General features: G+C 38.5%; 1 protein-coding gene across 1 annotated transcript in view; it reads left to right on the top strand.

The window, feature by feature from the left end:
• Nucleotides 1-3810: 3810 nt before the first annotated feature.
• Nucleotides 3811-19386, top strand: part of prtgb (protogenin homolog b (Gallus gallus)) — a 29749-nt gene continuing 14173 nt past the window's right edge. The window contains exons 1-13 of the mRNA XM_087797177.1: nt 3811-3886; nt 4328-4615; nt 8037-8181; nt 8240-8373; nt 9570-9866; nt 10345-10504; nt 10561-10808; nt 12069-12233; nt 12295-12600; nt 14121-14306; nt 15934-16029; nt 18762-18948; nt 19003-19130. Of these exons, the coding sequence (XP_087653303.1) occupies nt 3841-3886; nt 4328-4615; nt 8037-8181; nt 8240-8373; nt 9570-9866; nt 10345-10504; nt 10561-10808; nt 12069-12233; nt 12295-12600; nt 14121-14306; nt 15934-16029; nt 18762-18948; nt 19003-19130 (2386 nt within the window). The 5' untranslated portion in view covers nt 3811-3840. The remainder of the gene's footprint in view (nt 3887-4327; nt 4616-8036; nt 8182-8239; nt 8374-9569; nt 9867-10344; nt 10505-10560; nt 10809-12068; nt 12234-12294; nt 12601-14120; nt 14307-15933; nt 16030-18761; nt 18949-19002; nt 19131-19386) is intronic.

Raw genomic sequence — 19386 nt, 5'->3', positions numbered from 1 at the left:
TATTTTTTAGTCTCTTTAAATAAATCTATATCCTCCCTGCTATACATCACCTCATTTAAAGTGTTTGAATGTAATTAAGAAAATAACGCGTCATTAACAACACAAACGTGTCTTTTCGTCATGTTCAAATAAACTGTATAATATATATTTAAATATAGTCTCGTCTTTGTAGATCTTTGCGTATCTTTAGGGATGTTTTACGAAAGTAATTTTATCGTTTTCATTATTGTTAGACATGTCTCTGTGTGTGCGTTGACATTAGTGTGTTTACGTTGACATTAGTGTGTGTACGTTTACATTAGTGTGTGTACGTTTACATTAGTGTGTGTACGTTTACATTAGTGTGTTTACGTTTACATTAGTGTGTGTACGTTGACATTAGTGTGTTTACGTTTACATTAGTGTGTGTACGTTGACATTAGTGTGTGTACGTTTACATTAGTGTGTTTACGTTTACATTAGTGTGTTTACGTTGACATTAGTGTGTTTACGTTTACATTAGTGTGTGTACGTTGACATTAGTGTGTGTACGTTTACATTAGTGTGTTTACGTTTACATTAGTGTGTGTACGTTTACATTAGTGTGTTTACGTTGACATTAGTGTGTGTACGTTTACATTAGTGTGTTTACGTTGACATTAGTGTGTGTACGTTTACATTAGTGTGTGTACGTTGACATTAGTGTGTGTACGTTGACATTAGTGTGTTTACGTTTACATTAGTGTGTGTACGTTGACATTAGTGTGTGTACGTTTACATTAGTGTGTTTACGTTTACATTAGTGTGTGTACGTTGACATTAGTGTGTGTACGTTTACATTAGTGTGTTTACGTTTACATTAGTGTGTTTACGTTGACATTAGTGTGTTTACGTTTACATTAGTGTGTGTACGTTGACATTAGTGTGTGTACGTTTACATTAGTGTGTGTACGTTTACATTAGTGTGTTTACGTTGACATTAGTGTGTGTACGTTGACATTAGTGTGTGTACGTTTACATTAGTGTGTGTACGTTGACATTAGTGTGTGAACGTTGACATTAGTGTGTGTACGTTTACATTAGTGTGTGTAAGTTGACATTAGTGTGTGTACGTTTACATTAGTGTGTGTACGTTTACATTAGTGTGTGTACGTTTACATTATTGTGTTTACGTTTACATTAGTGTGTTTACGTTGACATTAGTGTGTGTACGTTTACATTAGTGTGTTTACGTTGACATTAGTGTGTGTACGTTTACATTAGTGTGTGTACGTTTACATTAGTGTGTGTACGTTGACATTAGTGTGTGTACGTTGACATTAGTGTGTGTACGTTTACATTAGTGTGTTTACGTTGACATTAGTGTGTGTACGTTTACATTAGTGTGTGTACGTTTACATTAGTGTGTGTACGTTGACATTAGTGTGTGTACGTTTACATTAGTGTGTGTACGTTTACATTAGTGTGTTTACGTTGACATTAGTGTGTGTACGTTGACATTAGTGTGTGTACGTTTACATTAGTGTGTGTACGTTGACATTAGTGTGTGAACGTTGACATTAGTGTGTGTACGTTTACATTAGTGTGTGTAAGTTGACATTAGTGTGTGTACGTTTACATTAGTGTGTGTACGTTTACATTAGTGTGTGTACGTTTACATTATTGTGTTTACGTTTACATTAGTGTGTGTACGTTGACATTAGTGTGTTTACGTTTACATTAGTGTGTGTACGTTTACATTAGTGTGTTTACGTTGACATTAGTGTGTGTACGTTTACATTAGTGTGTTTACGTTTACATTAGTGTGTGTACGTTTACATTAGTGTGTTTACGTTTACATTAGTGTGTGTACGTTTACATTAGTGTGTTTACGTTGACATTAGTGTGTGTACGTTTACATTAGTGTGTTTACGTTGACATTAGTGTGTGTACGTTTACATTAGTGTGTGTACGTTTACATTAGTGTGTGTACGTTGACATTAGTGTGTGTACGTTGACATTAGTGTGTGTACGTTTACATTAGTGTGTGTACGTTTACATTAGTGTGTGTACGTTGACATTAGTGTGTGTACGTTGACATTAGTGTGTGTACGTTTACATTAGTGTGTTTACGTTGACATTAGTGTGTGTACGTTTACATTAGTGTGTGTACGTTTACATTAGTGTGTGTACGTTGACATTAGTGTGTGTACGTTTACATTAGTGTGTGTACGTTTACATTAGTGTGTTTACGTTGACATTAGTGTGTGTACGTTTACATTAGTGTGTTTACGTTTACATTAGTGTGTGTACGTTTACATAAGTGTGTGTACATTTACATTAGTGTGTTTACGTTTACATTAGTGTGTTTACGTTGACATTAGTGTGTGTACGTTTACATTAGTGTGTGTACGTTGACATTAGTGTGTGTACGTTTACATTATTGTGTTTACGTTTACATTAGTGTGTTTACGTTTACATTAGTGTGTGTACGTTGACATTAGTGTGTTTACGTTTACATTAGTGTGTTTACGTTGACATTAGTGTGTTTACGTTGACATTAGTGTGTTTACGTTTACATTAGTGTGTGTACGTTGACATTAGTGTGTTTACGTTTACATTAGTGTGTGTACATTTACATTAGTGTGTGTACGTTTACATTAGTGTGTGTACGTTTACATTAGTGTGTTTACGTTTACATTAGTGTGTGTACGTTTACATTAGTGTGTTTACGTTGACATTAGTGTGTGTACGTTTACATTAGTGTGTGTACGTTTACATTAGTGTGTGTACGTTGACATTAGTGTGTTTACGTTTACATTAGTGTGTGTACGTTGACATTAATGTGTGTACGTTTACATTAGTGTGTGTACGTTGACATTAGTGTGTTTACGTTGACATTAGTGTGTTTACGTTTACATTAGTGTGTGTACGTTGACATTAATGTGTGTACGTTTACATTAGTGTGTGTACGTTTACATTAGTGTGTTTACGTTTACATTAGTGTGTGTACGTTTACATTAGTGTGTGTACGTTTACATTAGTGTGTGTACGTTGACATTAGTGTGTGTACGTTTACATTAGTGTGTGTACGTTTACATTAGTGTGTGTACGTTTACATTAGTGTGTGTACGTTGACATTAGTGTGTGTACGTTTACATTAGTGTGTTTACGTTTACATTAGTGTGTGTACGTTGACATTAGTGTGTGTACGTTTACATTAGTGTGTTTACGTTTACATTAGTGTGTGTACGTTTACATTAGTGTGTGTACGTTTACATTAGTGTGTTTACGTTTACATTAGTGTGTGTACGTTTACATTAGTGTTATCGTTTACATTAGTGTGTTTACGTTTACATTAGTGTGTGTACGTTGACATTAGTGTGTTTACGTTTACATTAGTGTGTGTACGTTTACATTAGTGTTATCGTTTACATTAGTGTGTTTACGTTTACATTAGTGTGTGTACGTTGACATTAGTGTGTTTACGTTTACATTAGTGTGTGTACGTTGACATTAGTGTGTTTACGTTTACATTAGTTTGTGTACGTTGACATTAGTGTGTTTACGTTTACATTAGTTTTGTTTTGTTTAACTTTCTTAATGATACTTTTGTCGCGCTCTCCTCCTCCTAGTGCGCATGCGCCAGAGAGCAGAGGACCCGCTGCTGCGTCTACGTCACTGGAGTCGCTGGAGTCGCTGGTGTCAGTGTGTCCAGGTCTCAGTGAGGACTAGAGGGAGGACTAGAGCTCTTCAGGGAGGACTAGAGCTCTTCAGTGAGGACTAGAGCTCTTCAGTGAGGACTAGAGCTCTTCAGGTCTAGCGAGGACTGGAGCTCCTGCTACTATGAGTCTCAGCCGGTGATGAACGTCCAGGTTGAAGATGAAGTCCCGCCACTGCTGGTGGATTATTGTTTTGTTTCTACCTGGTGAGTTTGTTTGTGTTGTTTTTGTGTGTTTGTGTTGTTTCTTGTGTGTTTGTGTTGACTCTTGTGTGTTTGTGTTGTTTCTTGTGTGTTTGTGTTGACTCTTGTGTGTTTGTGTTGTTTCTTGTGTGTTTGTGTTGACTCTTGTGTGTTTGTGTTGTTTCTTGTGCGTGTGTGTTGTCCCTTGTGTGTTTGTGTTTTCTCTTGTGTGTTTGTGTTGTCTCTTGTGTTGTCTTTTGTGTGTTTGTGTTGTCCCTTGTGTGTTTGTGTTTTCTCTTGTGTTTGTTTGTGTAGTCTCTTGTGTTGTCACTTGTGTGTGTGTGTTGTTTCTTGTGTGTGTGTGTTGTCCCTTGTGTGTTTTTATCATGTATATTCTTGTAAAGCATGAGTGTTTATTCAGTGTTTGATCCAGGTGTAATCATGTGTGTGTGTGTGTGTGTGCAGGTGTTGTGTGTTCCAGTGAGCTGTCCTTCATCACAGAACCCAGTGATGTGGTTGTTCTACCAAAGGAAGCGGCGCTGCTGGACTGCCTCGCTCACGGTCAGCCTCCGGTCACCATCCGGTGGCTCAGGGACGGACAGATGTTGAGCGAGAGCCAGAAGGTCCAGTTCCTGTCCAACGGATCCTTGTTCTTACCAGAGGTGGAGCCGGGCCTGGACGGGTTCTACCAGTGCCTCTCTCAGAACCAGTTCGGAGCCGTCCTCAGCCAGAGGTCACGCCTGACCATCGCAAGTAAGTGAAGGACCTTCTACTGCGGGTCTGATGAGGAACATCTCGTGAACCTCTGATGAACCTAGTTCTGATGAAACATCTTCATAACATGTTTACGAACAGTTACTGGACCAGAACAAAGCAGTGACGTCGGTGTCAGGGTCAAAGGTTGTGGTCAGCTGTAGGGGGACGTCCGTCTGTCCAGAGGACCCCGGGGTCAGAGGTCGGCAGAGAAAGGCTTTGTGATGTCACAGCGAGGCCACGACGAGGCCTGCTGTTCCTTTCTCTGGACCTGAGCCTCCGCCGGACCTTAGTGGGTCAAGTTTGTCATGTGACCCCAACACGACTGCTTCTACAATCTATTGATATATTGATATTTTGATCTATGTATCTATATATCTATGTATCTATATATCTATGTATTTATATATCTATATATCTATGTATTTATATATCTATATATCTATGTATCTATATATCTATGTATTTATATATCTATATATCTATGTATCTATATATCTATGTATTTATATATCTATATATTTATATATCTATATATCTATGTATTTATATATCTATATATCTATGTATTTATATATCTATATATCTATATATTTATATATCTATATATCTATATATTTATATATCTATGTATCTATATATCTATATATTTATATATCTATATATCTATGTATTTATATATCTATAAATCTATGTATCTATATATCTATATATTTATATATCTATATATCTATGTATTTATATATCTATATATCTATGTATCTATATGTCTATGTATCTATATATCTATATATCTATGTATTTATATATCTATATATCTATGTATCTATATGTCTATGTATCTATATATCTATATATCTATGTATTTATATATCTATATATCTATGTATCTATATGTCTATGTATCTATATATCTATATATCTATGTATTTATATATCTATATATCTATGTATCTATATATCTATGTATTTATATATCTATATATCTATGTATCTATATATCTATGTATCTATATATCTATGTATCTATATATCTATATATCTATGTATTTATATATCTATGTATTTATATATCTATATATCTATGTATCTATATATCTATGTATTTATATATCTATATATCTATGTATCTATATATCTATGTATCTATATATCTATGTATCTATATATCTATATATCTATGTATTTATATATCTATGTATTTATATATCTATATATCTATGTATCTATGTATCTATATATCTATATATCTATGTATTTATATATCTATGTATTTATATATCTATATATCTATGTATCTATGTATTTATGTATCTATATATCTATATATCTATGTATTTATATATCTATATATCTATGTATCTATATATCTATATATCTATATATCTATATATCTATGTATTTATATATCTATATATCTATGTATCTATATATCTATATATCTATGTATTTATGTATCTATATATCTATATATCTATGTATTTATATATCTATATATCTATGTATCTATGTATCTATATATCTATATATCTATGTATTTATATATCTATATATCTATGTATCTATATATCTATATATCTATGTATTTATATATCTATATATCTATGTATCTATATATCTATATATCTATGTATTTATATATCTATATATCTATATATCTATATATCTATGTATTTATATATCTATATATCTATGTATCTATATATCTATATATCTATGTATTTATATATCTATATATCTATGTATTTATATATCTATATATCTATGTATTTATATATCTATATATCTATGTATCTATATATCTATATATCTATGTATTTATATATCTATATATCTATATATCTATATATCTATGTATTTATATATCTATATATCTATGTATTTATATATCTATATATCTATATATCTATATATCTATATATCTATGTATTTATATATCTATATATCTATGTATCTATATATCTATATATCTATGTATTTATATATCTATATATCTATGTATTTATATATCTATATATCTATGTATTTATATATCTATATATCTATATATCTATGTATTTATGTATCTATATATCTTTATATCTATGTATTTATACATCTATATATCTATGTATTTATATATCTATGTATCTATATTCTATTTTCTATATTCTTGAAAACATGTTTAGTGTCGATTCTTCACCTTCTGCTCACGTTCATCTTCATAAACGATCGTACGAATCATCATCACTTCCTCACGAGTCACACGAGTCACACGAGTCACAAAAGTGTAAAATAACGAATCGTGTCATAAACTCACTTTAGGGACAACAATAACAATAACAATAACAATAACCTAACAATAACAACAACAATAACAATAACAATAACAATAACCTAACAATAACAACAACAATAACAACAACAACAACAACAACAATAACCTTCGATCGCGTCAAACTCGCACATGAGGCTGAAACTGAAAGAAATGGGGGTTGAAGTGAACTTTGACCTCTAGTGCGAACCTTTGTGCGGCTTGACCTCGCCATTGATTTGCTCCTCCGGGGTGACCGTGTTCTCAGGGTCGCGCCCCCAAAACCTTCATCAGCAGCAGCTGGACTCGACACACACTCGTCCTCGTCCAACGGTCCATGTGGGGACGACGCTGCTCGTAGAAGCTCAGCTGGATCATCAGAACGAGACTGAAGACGTTTAGATGTTCGACAGGAAGATGAAGTCCGTGGTTACAGACAATAAGAGACAACATTAGAGAAAATAATTGTGGTTTCTTCACGTCACAGCAGAAGTTATTGATCTGCTTTAATAGGATATTGAGGGATCTCAGGGGGAGGAGCCATCGAGGGTCTTATCACTCGAGTTTGAACCTCATTCATGTGAGATCCTGAAGGAAAGATGTTTTGAACGTGTTTTTGTTGATGTTTCTTCTCATTATATGGAGTTTAAACAGAGACCAGCGAGAGAATCTTATCTTCAAGAATAATTACAATTTAAACTTAGGCTAAACTCTGGTCAGTTAACAAAGTATTTCACAAACTATTGCAGTAAAAGGCGAAATGTTTTAGTTAAATGTATAAAAAAACAGTTTCTTTAACTAATAATCGTCTTTTGTTTTTGATGGAAAACATGTTTAACTTCAAGAATAACTTTTTAAAACATAAAACTCGAATGTGAATAATTAAGTTTCCTAAAGAGCAGCTTTCATTCCTTGAACACATTTCTTGTGTAAACTATGTGTGATAAGAGTGTAGTGTGTTGTGTTCAGGGACACTCTGTAGAAACACTCATGAGTGTCTTTGATGGTATTGATCCGGTGACAGTGATGCATGTGTGCTTCTGTCATCGATCGCTGGAGCAGCTGCTCGCCTGCACAACAGTCTTCACAGGTTCTTCACAGAGGCGTTAAGAAGATGTTCTTCTCCAGGTATCTCCGCCTTCGTCCATCAGCCCGAGTCCGTGTCTGCGACGGAAGGTTCCGTGGCTCGATTCTCCTGCGCCGTCGCCTCCAGTCCTGCCGCCGCGCTCACCTGGGAGTTCAACCAGCGCACTTTAGCGGCGCCGACGGATCGGTACTGTTTGAAGACCACGACTCTCTTGGTGACGTCTAACGACTCGTCTCTTCCACAGACTCACAGTTTTACCAAACGGAGTTCTGCAGATTCAAGACGTGCAGCGAGACGATGCTGGACTGTACAGGTGTGTCGCCGCCAACAGAGGAGGCGTGTTGAGGAGCAGAGACGCCGCGCTCGCCGTGGAGACAGGTGTGACTCTACTCACTTCTACTGACATCTACTCACTTCTACTGACATCTACTCACTTCTACTGACATCTACTCACTTCTACTGACATCTACTCACTTCTACTGACATCTACTCACTTCTACTGACATCTACTCACTTCTACTGACATCTACTCACTTCTACTGACATCTACTGACATCTACTCACTTCTACTGACATCTACTCACTTCTACTGACATCTACTGACATCTACTCACTTCTACTGACATCTACTGACATCTACTCACTTCTACTGACATCTACTCACTTCTACTGACATCTACTGACATCTACTCACTTCTACTGACATCTACTCACTTCTACTGACATCTACTCACTTCTACTGACATCTACTCACTTCTACTGACATCTACTCACTTCTACTGACATCTACTGACATCTACTGACATCTACTGACATCTACTCACTTCTACTGACATCTACTCACTTCTACTGACATCTACTCACTTCTACTGACATCTACTCACTTCTACTGACATCTACTCACTTCTACTGACATCTACTCACTTCTACTGACATCTACTCACTTCTACTGACATCTACTGACATCTACTCACATCTAATCACTTCTACTGACATCTACTGACATCTACTCACATCTACTCACTTCTACTGACATCTACTCACTTCTACTGACATCTACTCACTTCTACTGACATCTACTGACATCTACTGACATCTACTCACTTCTACAGACATCTACTCACTTCTACTGACATCTACTCACTTCTACTGACATCTACTCACTTCTACTGACATCTACTCACTTCTACTGACATCTACTCACTTCTACTGACATCTACTCACTTCTACTGACATCTACTCACTTCTACTGACATCTACTGACATCTACTGACATCTACTGACATCTACTGACATCTACTGACATCTACTGACATCTACTGACATGATCTTAAACACCTGTTTGTGCTTCAACATCGACTTTTGTTCATCGACGGCTTGAGTGACGAACACTGAGAGAAACAGAAATATATGAGAAAAGTCAAATAATCAGTTGAGAATAAACATGTTTGATGGACACGAGGATTTTATTATTGATCAGATGGTTCTGATCAATGAAACGAGTGCGTCTGACAAGTGTTTTAAAACTCGTGGATCGACGAGTGAACGTTGACAGATACTCTGGTGTTCCTCAGGAGCGACGGCGCCGCCGCGACAGAAGCCCAGAATCATCGCGGCGCCGCAGAACGTCAGCGCGTCGCTGCAGCAGACGGTGGTCCTGGAGTGCGTGGCCACCGGGAATCCTGCTCCCATCGTGTCCTGGAGCCGCGCCGACGGCAAACCCATCGACGTCTACAAGGCCAGGGTCCTGGGCAACGGCAACCTGGTGATCACGGACGTGGACCCCCAACACAGCGGCGTGTACCTGTGCCGGGCCACGACCCCGAGGACCCGCAACTACACCATCGCCGCCGCCAACCTGACGGTCTTAGGTGAGGAGCCTCTGAGCTGCAGCCGGACCAGGATCAATGTTGAAGCTTCTTGATCATAACATTCTTTTGTTTGACCTCTTTTTTCTACTAAAATAACTTAAACGTAGAATCAACTCCTTGAACATTCATGAAGAAACATCTTCAACAAGAAATAGAAGATGAAACGTGAAGGTTTAAGATGATTGACTTTAGTTTGACTTGCTGTGGAAACTATTGGATTCGATGTTCTGTGGTTTCATAAGGAGCTGAAATCTTGAGCCTCCGGGTCACCGTGACCCAGAGATGACACGGGTGTTAACAGAGTTGTGGGAAGAAGAAAAAGTAGATTTAACTTTCATTTGATCTTGATCATCAAACGCATCATGGGCTTCAACATCTCTTTGACTCTGAAGAACATCTGAACAGTTGAAGCTTCCATGAAGGTCGTTGATCCTGGAGTCACGAGGTCGTGGTTTGATGGTCTCTCTGTTGGTTCTAGTGCCGCCGTCTTTGGTGGAAAAGCCCGAGAGTCAGACCCGCCCTCGAGCAGGTACGGCTCGGTTCATGTGCCGGGCTGTGGGACTCCCAACCCCTCGCGTGTCGTGGCTGAAGAACGGCGAGCAGGTTCACCTGAACGGTCGCATCAAGATGTACAACAGGTGAGTCTCTAATGCGTCCACGAGCTCCGGGAACTGAACCCACGTTTCCATGGCAGCAAGCTGGTGATCACTCAGATCATCCCCGAGGACGACGCCATCTACCAGTGCGTGGCCGAGAGCTCCGAGGGCTCGGTTCTGTCCGTGGCCCGACTCATCGTGGTCATGTCCGAGGACCGACCCGGCGCTCCCAGGAACATCCACGCCGAGACCATCTCCAGCGCCGCCATCCTGCTGGCCTGGCAGAGGCCGAGCTACAACGCCGACAAGGTCATCGCCTACTCCGTGCACTACACCAGGGCTGAAGGTGAGCAGACGACGCACAACAACAACAACAACATCAACAACAACAACATGTCGTTCACTCAGTGTTTACAACGTTATTATAAATCAGTGAGATGTCGTTAAATGTTTGTTTTGAATCTTTTCATTTACTTTCTTTTAAGTCGATGGAATTTTACTAACAAGGTTTCTCAAAATATGTTTATAATTATTGTATATTATAATTATATTATTTATGTTTATAATTATTGTATATTATAATTATATTATTTATGTTTATAATTATTGTATATGTTAATTATATTATTTATATTTTTAATTATTATATATTATATTATAATTATTATATATTATATATATTATAATTATATTATTTATATTTATAATTATTATATATTATAATTATATTATTTATGTTTATATTTATAATTATTATATATTATAATTATATTATTTATGTTTATATTTATAATTATTATATATTATAATTATATTATTTATAATTATTATATATTATAATTATAATATTTACATTTATAATTATTATATATTATAATTATATTATTTATGTTTATAATTATTGTATATTATAATTATATTATTTATGTTTATAATTATTGTATATTATAATTATATTATTTATATTTATATTTATTGTATATTATAATTATATTATTTATATTTATAATTATTATATATTATAATTATATTATTTATGTTTATATTTATAATTATTATAATTATATTATTTATATTTATAATTATTATATATTATAATTATAATATTTACATTTATAATTATTATATATTATATATTATAATTATATTATTTATGTTTATAATTATTGTATATTATAATTATATTATTTATGTTTATAATTATTGTATATTATAATTATATTATTTATATTTATAATTATTCTCATTAACATACAGACAAATTATTGAATAAAAGTATCAATATTTCAAGTGCGTTTGTCTTGAAAGTTCATGTCATCAGAAGAGAATTATAAATAAATATAAATAAATATAAATATAAAAATGAACCTGAAACAGTAGATTTAACCAGAACATTATGACCAGTCCTGAGCTGAACTCCTTCCAAGTGACCTTTCAACAAGTTCATCTTTAGCTATGAAGTCAAACTGGAATCAACTGGATTGAGGTCAGAAGGTCAACGTAACGATCATACGATCAAACATTTGTCGTCGACTCATCAAATACTTCTACGAGTGACTGTGATTGACAGACACATGAAGATCAATCTCTGAGGTTCTGCTCTCAGGTCTGAACAACGAGGAATATCAGGTGGTGATCGGGAACGACACGACCAGTTACATCGTCGACGACCTTGAGCCGGCGAGGAACTACAGCTTCTACGTCGTGGCCTACATGCCGATGGGCGCCAGTCGCATGTCGGACCAAGTCAGTCGGCAGACGCTGGAGGACGGTGAGCGACTGAAGGTCTGGTGAAGTGACGTCTCTGACCAGGTTCTTCTCTGTGCTTCCAGTTCCTCTGAGAACACCTGAGCTGAGTCTCATCAGCACCAGCTCCACAGACATCCAGGTGAGGTGGCGGCCGCTGTCCATCAAGCTGAGCCGCGGCCGCGTGTCGTCGTACAGACTCTCGTACCGGACGGCGTCGGACGACACTCTGCACTCGCTGGAGCTTCCTCAGAACGCCACGCATCACCACCTGGAGGCGCTTCAGCCCGACACCATCTACCTGCTGCGTATGTCTGCGGCCACTCGCGTGGGCTGGTGCGAGCCCTCGGCCTGGACGTCCCACCGCACGCCCACCGTGTCCGGAAGCAAAGGTTTGAACACGTTTGTCTTTAAATAGAGTCTCAGTTATAAAGTAGTTATTGAGCTGACATTACAGCTAATGTCACACGCTACTAGCATTACAAGCTACTAGCATCACAAGCTACTAGCATCACAAGCTTCTAGCATCACACGCTACTAGCATCACACGCTACTAGCATCACAAGCTACTAGCATCACAAGCTACTAGCATCACACGCTACTAGCATAACAAGCTACTAGCATCACAAGCTTCTAGCATCACACGCTACTAGCATCACACGCTACTAGCATTACAAGCTACTAGCATCACAAGCTACTAGCATCACAAGCTACTAGCATCACACGCTACTAGCATCACACGCTACTAGCATCACACGCTACTAGCATAAGAAGCTACTAGCATCACAAGCTTCTAGCATCACACGCTACTAGCATCACACGCTACTAGCATCACAAGCTACTAGCATCACACGCTACTAGCATTACAAGTTACTAGCTTCACAAGGTACTAGCATCACAAGCTACTAGCATCACAAGCTTCTAGCATCACACGCTACTAGCATCACACGCTACTAGCATTACAAGCTACTAGCATCACAAGCTTCTAGCATCACACGCTACTAGCATCACAAGCTACTAGCATCACACGCTACAAGCATTACAAGTTACTAGCTTCACAAGCTACTAGCATCACAAGCCAACTGAGAATATATACATCATCACCTTCCTTCCATTTTCATCTTTTTAAAGATTCTGCCTCTTTTTAATACTTTCTACAAGTTTAGTTTTTCTTTCTCAAAAGAAATACGCAGGACGTGTCGTAAACCTAACCTCAAAGAAACAAACAAACAAAAAAAAAGAAAAATGATGGAACAAAAAGCAAATAAGAACGATTATAATAAGACAAATGAAAATAAAATAAAGTGCAAATATACAGATAAAAATAAATAGCATGTTTTGTCTTCTTATGATTATTATATTGATATATTATATACTATGTTTTAACAATGAAGGACATTCTGGAAAGTATTTTGAATGAAAGTTCAACAGATTCTTAATGTTAAACTTAAATATATCTTTAAAAATCTTGTCGGATTCTTTCCTCGCAGTTTCTTAATGCGTGGATTTGTGGAGCTAAAGTCGTCTCTCGTTGCTTTGTGTCCCAGTCTTTGTGTTGGTTACCCAGAAACCTTTGCCCCGAGCTGTCAGTCATGTAAGCGCCGCTCAGTCACGGGTCGTAAAGCGTCCAGAGCGAAGAATGGAGCTGGTTTGAGGGGTTCAGTCGAGAGGTTGATGTGCTGGACTTGATTTGGGATTTAATTTCTGTGGAACATGAAGAATTCAGTCCAACACGAGTCTGAAGACAAACTAAAACGACTCTGAAGTCTTTTGTAAAACCTTGTGATCTCAAGCGACGACATGAGATCCAATCAAACTTTAGCCTCCAAACCTTGATCTCATGTCGATGAACTTCTGTGTTTCTCTCTCGTTTCTTCTTGAATCTGATGTTTCACTCCTTCTCTCTCCTCAGTGCCTGCAGCTCCTCTGCTCCTCCTGGAGCCTCTCAACTGCACCTCCTTCTCCGCTCGCTGGCAGATCTCCTCCGACTCCGTGGCCGTCCAGGGCTTCAGGCTGAGTTTCCACGAGGAGAACCAGCCGGAGCAGCCGAGCCTGAGGCTGCAGGCCCAGACCTTCTCGCACACCATCAGTGGCCTCGGTGAGGAGCTTCTGTGTGTCTGTGGTCAGCTGGTCAATGTAGAGACACACACACACACACACACACACACACACACACACACACTCACTCACTCACTCACTCACTCACTCACTCACTCACTCACTCACTCACTCACTCACTCACTCACTCACTCACTCACTCACTCACTCACTCACTCACTCACACACTCACACTCACACTCACACTCACACACACACACACACACACACACACACACACACACACACTCACACACACACGACCCGCCGTGATATTGAATGAGATGCGGCCGAGGTTGAAGGTTAGAGTCCAGATGTCCCTTCACTGGTTCTCACACAATTCCCGCATAATTACCTCGGACTATTGTCGGACCCCGGCCCGGACACCCAAACAAACCCCCTCGGCACTGACCGAGCCGGACCACTGACCCCCCAACACCCCCCCCCTCGTGGTTGACAAACATAGTTGGTGTTTTTGATCGACAGAAACAATCATTAGTACATAACAAAGAGCCGTGGTGCGTTCAAAGACCGAATCCACATAGAACTGATGGACAATTATCAGGAAAAGTTTTGTTTTATGAACATGGAGCTGAAGGTTCTGAAGGTTTTTAGAATTCTTGGCCACAAACCCTGAGAGAAAATACAAAATGTTACTACAGTGAAGCTGAGACATTCTATTGATATATTTCAACATATTAACGATGAATGTGAAATACTTTAAGACTTTGTTCAACACAATAGTAAATGTCAGTGAAAATACTCCTCAGTTAAACCCAGTAGTAGAAACATGTTTGCTTCGCTCAAGCTAACATTGTTTTGATGCTGATGCTCGTGAACTTCCACTGGAGCAACAGTTCACTGGATCAGGTCTAAAGCGACAACGGGGAACAAAAGGGGCCCCTTCTCTCCCACAGTCCTGCGCCAGGATTCCTTCTGGTCTATCTTAGCCTGACCTCCTGACCCCTGTCAACCCCCCATTCCCATGGGTCCAGGATCCCAGCAGCTGAAGCCTCCGCCCCCCACAGGCCTGGACACGCCGCCTCCACCGGTCAATAGCCGAGCTCTGACCTTTCACCCCGAGCCATAAAACAAATCCTAACACTCACTAGCGGCTCTTGATTTAGGAGCCGCTGCTGCACGGATTCAGGTTCAAGCCACGGTTTTACTTCGCTTTAAAGATGGATTTTCTTTGTTGATGATCTTGACATACTTGAGTCCAGGAGCGTCTTCAAGGTCATGTGAAGGTCGTCGATAGAATAACTTCATTTAATCACTTCTATATCGAAAACATTGTTATATTAATCTTTAATATTTACATGAAATGACTCGAAATAAAAACATTCAAACTTTGATTAAAGACATTTTTAGATTGAAATGTTCAAAAATGAATTCAATCCTCACTGATGTACTAACAACTGTATGTTTAACTGAAATACTTTGACAATAAAAGTCTTATCTTATTATAAAATCCTTCTGTACAAAGACACAATAGAAAATCTCACTTGTCTTTTATCATGTTTGTGTGTTTCTGTCGACACACAGGTGTGAGTCTGGTTTGTTCGAACCAGCCTTTGTGTTTGAAAAACACGTCACTTGATTGTGTTAACGTGTCGTTTGTGTTGCAGATGCAAGGAGAAAATATCACGTGAAGATTCTGGCCGTGGGTCAGGCTGGGGACGGATACCAGGCGGACCAGACCGTCAGCACACCTGGATGTGTTTGTAAGTTCACCTGTGATCGTTTACGTTCTATTCTAACACACCTGGATGTGTTTGTAAGTTCACCTGTGATCGTTTACGTTCTATTCTAACACACCTGGATGTGTTTGTAAGTTCACCTGTGATCGTTTACGTTCTATTCTAACACACCTGGATGTGTTTGTAAGTTCACCTGTGATCGTTTACGTTCTATTCTAACACACCTGGATGTGTTTGTAAGTTCACCTGTGATCGTTTACGTTCTATTCTAACACACCTGGATGTGTTTGTAAGTTCACCTGTGATCGTTTATGTTCTATTCTAACACACCTGGATGTGTTTGTAAGTTCACCTGTGATCGTTTACGTTCTATTCTAACACACCTGGATGTGTTTGTAAGTTCACCTGTGATCGTTTATGTTCTATTTTAACACACCTGGATGTGTTTGTAAGTTCACCTGTGATCGTTTACGTTCTATTCTAACACACCTGGATGTGTTTGTAAGTTCACCTGTGATCGTTTACGTTCTATTCTAACACACCTGGATGTGTTTGTAAGTTCACCTGTGATCGTTTACGTTCTATTCTAACACACCTGGATGTGTTTGTAAGTTCACCTGTGATCGTTTACGTTCTATTCTAACACACCTGGATGTGTTTGTAAGTTCACCTGTGATCGTTTACGTTCTATTCTAACACACCTGGATGTGTTTGTAAGTTCACCTGTGATCGTTTATGTTCTATTCTAACACACCTGGATGTGTTTGTAAGTTCACCTGTGATCGTTTACGTTCTATTCTAACACACCTGGATGTGTTTGTAAGTTCACCTGTGATCGTTTACGTTCTATTCTAACACACCTGGATGTGTTTGTAAGTTCACCTGTGATCGTTTACGTTCTATTCTAACACACCTGGATGTGTTTGTAAGTTCACCTGTGATCGTTTATGTTCTATTCTAACACACCTGGATGTGTTTGTAAGTTCACCTGTGATCGTTTACGTTCTATTCTAACACACCTGGATGTGTTTGTAAGTTCACCTGTGATCGTTTACGTTCTATTCTAACACACCTGGATGTGTTTGTAAGTTCACCTGTGATCGTTTACGTTCTATTCTAACACACCTGGATGTGTTTGTAAGTTCACCTGTGATCGTTTATGTTCTATTCTAACACACCTGGATGTGTTTGTAAGTTCACCTGTGATCGTTTACGTTCTATTCTAACACACCTGGATGTGTTTGTAAGTTCACCTGTGATCGTTTACGTTCTATTCTAACACACCTGGATGTGTTTGTAAGTTCACCTGTGATCGTTTACGTTCTATTCTAACACACCTGGATGTGTTTGTAAGTTCACCTGTGATCGTTTACGTTCTATTCTAACACATCTGGATGTGTTTGTAAGTTCACCTGTGATCGTTTACGTTCTATTCTAACACACCTGGATGTGTTTGTAAGTTCACCTGTGATCGTTTACGTTCTATTCTAACACACCTGGATGTGTTTGTAAGTTCACCTGTGATCTTTTACGTTCTATTCTAACACACCTGGATGTGTTTGTAAGTTCACCTGTGATCGTTTACGTTCTATTCTAACACACCTGGATGTGTTTGTAAGTTCACCTGTGATCGTTTACGTTCTATTCTAACACACCTGGATGTGTTTGTAAGTTCACCTGTGATCGTTTACGTTCTATTCTAACACACCTGGATGTGTTTGTAAGTTCACCTGTGATCGTTTACGTTCTATTCTAACACACCTGGATGTGTTTGTAAGTTCACCTGTGATCGTTTACGTTCTATTCTAACACACCTGGATGTGTTTGTAAGTTCACCTGTGATCGTTTACGTTCTATTCTAACACACCTGGATGTGTTTGTAAGTTCACCTGTGATCGTTTACGTTCTATTCTAACACACCTGGATGTGTTTGTAAGTTCACCTGTGATCGTTTACGTTCTATTCTAACACACCTGGATGTGTTTGTAAGTTCACCTGTGATCATTTACGTTCTATTCTAACACACCTGGATGTGTTTGTAAGTTCACCTGTGATCGTTTACGTTCTATTCTAACACACCTGGATGTGTTTGTAAGTTCACCTGTGATCGTTTACGTTCTATTCTAACACACCTGGATGTGTTTGTAAGTTCACCTGTGATCGTTTACGTTCTATTCTAACACACCTGGATGTGTTTGTAAGTTCACCTGTGATCGTTTACGTTCTATTCTAACACACCTGGATGTGTTTGTAAGTTCACCTGTGATCGTTTACGTTCTATTCTAACACACCTGGATGTGTTTGTAAGTTCACCTGTGATCGTTTACGTTCTATTCTAACACACCTGGATGTGTTTGTAAGTTTACCTGTGATCGTTTACGTTCTATTCTAACACACCTGGATGTGTTTGTAAGTTCACCTGTGATCAAACTTCTATTCTAACACACCTGGATGTGTTTGTAAGTTCACCTGTGATCGTTTACGTTCTATTCTAACACACCTGGATGTGTTTGTAAGTTCACCTGTGATCAAACTTCTATTCTAACACACCTGGATGTGTTTGTAAGTTCACCTGTGATCGTTTACGTTCTATTCTAACACACCTGGATGTGTTTGTAAGTTCACCTGTGATCGTTTACGTTCTATTCTAACACACCTGGATGTGTTTGTAAGTTCACCTGTGATCTTTTACGTTCTATTCTAACACACCTGGATGTGTTTGTAAGTTCACCTGTGATCTACTCTGACACCCTCAGCACCCAGAGACCAGGTCTCAGCTGCTCCTCCGGCCCCGGATCATGTTGTGGTTCTGACCAGCAACTCCAGTCAAGTGTCGTTACGCTGGAGTCGACCCGCCTTCACCTCCGGGAAGATGGTCAGCTACAGCGTGCGCTGCACACCTGTGGGGACGAGCCACGCCTCGGAGATCCGTTACCTGCAGACGTGAGTTGGTCCACCGACAGGTGTGTCTTCATACATTAAACTCTCGCTCCACAGAGTCAAGCAGACGGTTTCCTTCGTCGACCTTCATCCAAACACTCGCTACGAGTTCGTCGTGCGTCTCCACGTGGATCACATGACCAGTGCTTGGAGCTCCGCCCTCTTCCAGCAGACGCTCGCAGCAGGTGAACCTTCAGAAGTTCATGATGATGAGTAGACGTGTGTGTAGGAGTGTGTTGATCACGAGTGTGTTGATCACGAGTGTGTTGATCACGAGTGTGTTGATCACGAGTGTGTTGATCACGAGTGTGTTGATCACGATACAAGGATACGATATATAGTGATAGTATAGTAACAAGTATATATATGTGTAGTATTGTAGTACCAGTACAAACCAAAATATGTCCAAACATCAGCTTTAAAAGCTGCTGGACTCACTGT

Source organism: Callionymus lyra, chromosome 8, assembly GCF_982586985.1.
Source record: "Callionymus lyra chromosome 8, fCalLyr1.hap1.1, whole genome shotgun sequence".
Lineage (NCBI taxonomy): Eukaryota > Metazoa > Chordata > Actinopteri > Syngnathiformes > Callionymidae > Callionymus > Callionymus lyra.
Note: the sequence above shows the minus strand (reverse complement) of the source record. Positions and strands in the feature narration are given on the sequence as shown.